This window comes from Tupaia chinensis, unplaced genomic scaffold, assembly GCF_000334495.1.
Source record: "Tupaia chinensis unplaced genomic scaffold, TupChi_1.0 Scaffold000355_1, whole genome shotgun sequence".
In the NCBI taxonomy this organism is placed as follows: Eukaryota; Metazoa; Chordata; class Mammalia; order Scandentia; family Tupaiidae; genus Tupaia; species Tupaia belangeri.
Genome location: NW_006159850.1, coordinates 13,675,250 through 13,681,757, shown reverse-complemented (window position 1 = coordinate 13,681,757; position 6,508 = coordinate 13,675,250). Strand labels below are relative to the sequence as shown.

Sequence of the window (6,508 nt, the reverse complement as noted above, 5' to 3'; positions counted from 1 at the left end):
ACTGTCATCCCTTCTCCATTTCTTCACCCTGTTGGGATTTTTGGGCATGCATGCACATGCACCAAACATTGTTTTCAAGCCACCAGGGCTGGGATTCAAACCACATGGTCGGTTATGAGGTCCAGCTCCCTTTAACCACTAGGCCATGAGGCTGGCTCCTACATGCATAATGTTTTGTTTGTTTTGTTTTGTTTTTACATGCAGTGTTTTGTATGAAGCATTCTAAAGTGGAAAAACAGGGATAGCAAGTGGCATGGTGGTTAAGGTGCTGGACTCCCACATGGCCGAGAGGTTTGAGTCCCAGACCTGGCAGCTTGCTTTCTCACTTCCCCCTCTCTCTCTGGTCAAACTGAAAAATAATAATAATAAATAAAATTAAATAAAAAATTCTTTAAAACTTAAAACAAAACAAAACAAAACAAAACAAAAAAAAACAAGGGGTATAACTTGCTTAATACATGTTGGTTAAAAAAAAACAAGCCTACTGACACACTGTCCCTCAGGGCCAACTGGTGGCATGGTGGTAATACAAAGCTCTGCAATGCTGGGACCACATGGGAAGGTCCCAGGTTTGTGTCCTGAGCTCTCCCTGTCAGGTGTGCATGCACAAGCCTGTGATCCAGGCTGGCCGAGGAGACAAGGATGGATCACGGCATGAGGACTGTAATGGGAAGCTGGGTATGGTGGCACATGCCTGTAATTCTAACTACTCGGGAGACTATGGCAGCAGGGTCACAAGTTTGAGGATTGTTTGGGCAAGCTACTGAGACCCTGTCCGTCAAAAAGGGGTGGGGGATGGTCCTGTAGCACAGTGATAAAACACTGCACTGGAAGGCAGATCCCATGTGGACGAAATGTGCGTATCCTGACAGGGTGGAGAGATGGAGGAAAGGGATTGGGGGACACTTGCATGTGCATGGTCTCTTTTTGATTCACACATACATCCTATGGCAATAAAATAAACAGACGCTGCTGGGGTGTCCCCCCCGAGGAAACAATAGTTTAAAAAACCCAGTAGGATATACACTACAGCTGTAGATGACTGGCGGGTATTCAACGCGAAGAGTTTCACCCTGCGTTTTTCCTATTTCTGTACTGCTCACATTTGTTATAATGAGCACATAACTTACTTACATGTTTAAGTTAAAAATAATTCTTTCGGGGGGTTGGCAAGTGGTGTAGTGGTTTAAGGCACTGAACTCCCACAAGGCCGACTGTGGTGTAAGTCCCGGACCTGGACACTTGTTTTCTCACTTTCCCTCTCTGGCCAAATTTAAATAAATAAAGTTAAATAAAATAATTCTAAAAAAATAGTTGTGGGGACCAGTAGGTGGCATGGTGATTAAGGTGCTGGACCCTCCCACATGGTCAACCATGGTTCGAATCCCAGACTTGGTGGGTTCCTTTCTCACTTTCTCTCTCTTTCTCCCTCTCTCTGTGTCTCGCTCTGGTCAAATTAAAATAAAACAGAATGAATGAATAGATACAATTAAATAAATAATTCTTTTTTAAAAATTTCTTTCGGGGGAGGCCAGATGGGGTGCAACGGTAACACAGCATTCTGTGAGGCTGGTCCACACAAGATTTCAGCCCCGGCCCATTCTGGGCCCTGTTCTGACACAAACCCTGGCTAAACCTTGATTCAAGAATCTTGTTGCCATCGGATTCCATCCAACGAAGGACTGTTTCCCACTGCCCTGCATGTGACAGGTCTTCCCCTGGAAAAGCCAGAGACAGCACAGCACATCTACTTTGACTGTGTTCATCCAGAGCCCGTGCCTCTCAAAAGAAGTCTGGCCAAGTTCAATACCACCAGAGTCAGCTGGCATCCTCGGGGCAGGGACTAAGCTGAGGCAAGTGAGCTGTGTCATCAGCCACGTGACTGACTCTGGCTTCTGGCCAACACATCGCCCTGTCAGAAACAAAGCCAGACAAACCCCTTTCGACTTCGTTATATGGAATCCAGTGGAGGTTCCTCTCCCTACTTGTGCGTGTCCCTCCCACTCAGAGATAAGGAGAAACAGGCCTGTGCCGTATAATCAGAAGTAAACTTAACAGCATGAGTGACGCTCAGTGGGTCAGACTACAATTCAATTATTAAGCACCAAACGTAAAGTCTGTCTTCTTTTTGTTTAGGAGCCAAGTGTTGCCATTTACCTCGTGTACAAGAGTGAAATGCACAGGAAATGGCCCAGGAAAATTTACACTGTGACAAAGTATCTGATGTGAAAAGGATCTAGGATATTGATCAAAACCCCTCTTTAAAGGGAGGGAGACTGAAGACAGCCCGACAAGCTAATTGACTTGCCCAAACTAACACCCTGGGCTCGTGGCAGAGCCTGGACTAAGAGGCAGGTTACCCAGCCACAGGCAACCCCGAGATAGGAGCAGCGTGAGGAAAAGTGAGGAAAGTGTGTAAGTGTCCTGGTAAGCAGACCAGGTCACGGTGGAGAACCTGCTTACCTGTTTGGATCCCTGTCTCTTGCTCTAACTGCTGGTACAGTTTGTTTGAATAGTCTGCCATCTTCTGCTCGATGGTCAGGTGCCTGGCGGTGCTCAGGATGCCAGCACAGAACCTTGTAGAGCCAGCCGCCAGCCTGCAGGGTGCATGCACAACGCCATTAGGCAGACTCACACAACTGTGAGCACAAGTTCAAGGCTCCCCTTTACAGTACCAATTGTAAGATCAAAAGATGGAAACAGTCAGTCCGTGGCCTGACAGTTAAGGTGGCTGGATCCCACAGGACCAACCAAACAGCTGGAGTCCTGGATCAGGCAGCTTGAAAAACATACTGGGTGTGCATGCATGTGTGCCCGGAATCCCGGGAAAAAAAGAAGCGGGAAGTGGAAGAGAAGGGATTGTGGTGTGACCGTGCCCTACAGGTGTACTTTCTTGTTTTCTCTCTTTCAGGTGAGCACATGCTCTCTCTGGTAGGGGAAAAAAAAAGAGATATAAACAACCGGGGCCAGCAGGTGGCATGGAGGTCAAGGTGGCCAAATTCTATATAGCCAACCGCACAGTTCGAATTCCAGACCTGGTAGCTTAAAAATCACACCAGGTGCCCCAAACCCCAAGAGACTAGAGGATAAGGGACTGTGGTGTGGCTACCTCCGCCCACTCCCTGCACCGATTTCTCACTTTCCTTTTCTCTTGTCTCTCCAGCAAATACACATGCCCTATACAGAAAACTAAAAGAAGAAAAAAAAAAAAAGAGAGACAGCAGATGGCATAATGTTTATGCACTGTACTCGCACATGGCTGACCAGTTTTGATTCCAGCCCTAGTGGCCTGAAACATGCCAGGTGTGTGTGTGCATGCCCAAGACCCCGAGGGAAGAATGGAGGAAAAGTGGTTGCAGTGTGGTCATCCCCTCCGGAGGAGGTGATTTCTCACTGTCTGTCTCTCTCTGGTGAGCATACAGCAGGCCCTTAAAGCAAAAACCTCTCTCAAAACAAACAAACAAAAAACAAAAAACAAAAACAAAACAAAAACACACACTCTAAATGTCCATCGACATGGGACTGATTTATAAAATTATGGAATCCACCTACACACTGGAATAGCGTGTAGCTATTAAAAACAATAAGAAAACTTGGGACCAGCAGTTGTGTAATGGCTATGTCACTGGGCTTGCATGTAGTTGACCACAGTTCAAGTCCTGGACCTGGTGGCTTAAACTCACGCCAGGCGCATGTGCACCCCAGATCCCAAGAGGAGAATGGAGGAGAAGGGATTGTAGTGTGGCCATCCTCCCTGGGGGGGGGGTGATTTCTTGCTTTTTGACTCTCTGTCTCTCTCTTTCTGGCAGGCGCTAGCACCCTATAGCAAAAATCTCTCTGGAAAAAAATAATAAATAGGAAAACTTAACATACCAATATGGAACAATTATAATAAAAAAATTATGAGAAACATATTCAAAATATGCTACCATTTGTAGAAAAAGTGAACACGTATACACATGTATACACACCTTTCAGGACATGTCTGCTTATGCACTGTAGGCAACGTATCTGAAACTCAGTTTGCCTCCAGAAGGGAACCTGAAGCTAGAGGTCAAGGACAGGAAGGAGACACTTCCCTGTACACACTTCATATCTTCAATTCTGAATCACAGAAATCTATTACTAATCAAAGTAAAATTTAAATAGAAAACATGTCCTCCCATTTGTGGTAGATAACAGAGCACAGAAAGCTACAGTAGCACCAAGCTTTACAAAGGACCCAGCTGTCCAGAAACCAAGTGTTACAAGTACGTCATTTCCCCCCAACTGCGCAGCACTCAGTAAACGACCACCTGCATTATCTATCCTGTCACTTGAGGTTACTCAATTTACTTTATTTTAAACATTTATTGAGGCTGGCAGGTGGTGTGGTGGTTAGGGTGCTGGATTCCCACATGGCTGACTGTGGTTTGCGTCCCAGGTTGGTAGTTTGCTTTCTTACTTTCCCTATTTTTCCTTTTTTTTGAGAGGTTTTTGCTATTGGGCGTGTGTGCTTGCCAGAGAGACAGACAGACAGAAAGCAAGAAATCACCTCCAGGGGCATGGCTATGCCACAATCCCTTCTCCTCCATTCATGTCTCAGGCATGCACGCACATGCACCCGGCCTGAGTTTGAAGCCGCTGGGTCCAGGACTTGAATCGTGGCTCACCACATGGGAGTCCAGCGACATGTTCCCAGTAATTCTTTCTTTCTTTTTTAAACAAGCATTTATTTATTTATTTATCTATTTGTTGTGATTTTTGAGCCGCTGGGTCTGTGACTTGAACCATGGTTGGCCATATGGGAGTCCAGCCCCTCAACCACCATACTACCTGTCACTGCACCCCCATAATTCTTTTTTAAAAAATTATTATACCAGGGTCTCCGAAAAGTTCATGGAAAATGTGTATTATGCTCAAACCATGCATGGATTTAAAATTTTTCTTGAACCAATTGCCATTTTCCCACAAACTTTTTTATTCCCCCCACAAACCTTTTGAAGACTCCTCATAATTCCATCAGATTTTCAGCTCCCTAAAGATAGATCTTCTCTCCTCTTTGTGACTGATGCATAGCCCGCCTGGGACTTAACCCCTAGTCCCATCAGCTCTGGCTGATGGACAGCGCCTGCAGCTTGGTAACATCTCTGCGGGACGGCACACCTGGAGATGCTGTCATGGTGGCTCTCCCCCCTGCGCACACACTGGGGTCCCTGGGAAGCTTTACAAGTGCTGATTCTGGCCTTACTCCTAGAGATGCTGGTTTCTTCTAGAAGAAGCCTGGGCTCTGGTATTTGCTAAACGCTCTCCAGGTGATTCTAAAGTACATACGGAATTGAGAACCACTCATCTATGACAGGGACAAGAGTGGACATGGAGAAAAGGGACAGTGACTGCTAAAGGGAAGTGCTAAACCATTTCACAAGCCATGGTGGATATATAATTATTTTAGTCAGGCTAAAGTATTTTAAGATCTTGAAGCAACAAATTAAACCAAAAAAATGAACCTCTGTAGGGTCTTCCACTTAGAAATATGCATACTGGAGACCAGCGGATGGATGGCACAATGGTTACCTCACTGGACTCCCACATAGTCGAACACAGTTTGAGTCCCAAACCCAGCGGCTTAAAACTTATGATGAATGCGTGTAAATGTGTGCTCAAAATCCCAAGAAAATGAAGGAAAAGGGATTGCGGTGTGGTCATGTCCCCAAGAGGTGATTTCTCATTTTCTGTCTCCTGCGAGCACAAGCACACTATAGCAAATATTTCTCTTAAAAAAAAAGAAAAAAGAAATATTGGGACCAGCAGTTAGCGTAATGGCTATGTCACTGGACTCCGTGGTTCAAGTCCTGGACCCGGTGGCTTGGATTCACGCCAGGTGTGTGTGCGTGCGTGCCCAAGATCCTGAGAGGAGAAAGGAGGAGAAGGGATTGTGGTATGGCCATCCCCCCTGGGGGGTGATCTCTCGCTTTCTGTCTCTCTGTCTTTCTGGCAAGCGCACGCGCCCTATAGCAAAAAAAAGAGAAATATTTATACGGAAATGAATTTATAGTCATCTGAGATAGAGTATTCCTGATTACTAAAAAGGATTTAAAAAAAAAAAGAGACTTTGACATCAAGGAAACAATATAAAAATATACTCTCAACTCATAATCTTATAGACATCTTCTCCAGCACTGATAATCCACTCACAAGTGACAGTTCTATTTCTAGGCCCAAGAGGCAAGAAAACTGTTACTAAAAAATAGAAAGTAGGAAAAGTCAAAGATCAAAGAATAAGAGTAATTTTTGTTTGTTTGTTTTTTAGGAATTATTTATTTTATTTTATTTATTCATTCAATCATTTTCATTTGACCAGAGAAAGATAGACACACATAGAGAAGAAAAGTGAGAAAGCAAGCCACTAGGTCTGGGATTCAAACCATGGTCAGCTATGCGGGAGCGTCCAGAACCTTAACCACCAAGCCACCTGATGGCCCAGGAGTCATTTTTTTTTTTTTTTTTTTTTTTTTTTTTTTTTTGA

The 6,508-nt window shown here is 44.8% G+C and overlaps 1 protein-coding gene across 2 annotated transcripts in view; it reads right to left on the bottom strand.

Moving 5' to 3' along the window:
- The window catches only part of PDPR (pyruvate dehydrogenase phosphatase regulatory subunit), a 47,720-nt gene that overhangs the window by 31,875 nt on the left and 9,337 nt on the right, over positions 1-6,508 (bottom strand). Inside the window, exon 3 of one of the 2 annotated variants that reach the window (XM_006152645.2) lies at positions 2,464-2,597. The exons of the other annotated variant lie outside the window; for it this stretch is intronic. Within the exon in view, the coding sequence (XP_006152707.1) occupies positions 2,464-2,597 (134 nt within the window). The remainder of the gene's footprint in view (positions 1-2,463; positions 2,598-6,508) is intronic. 2 annotated transcript variants of the gene reach the window in all.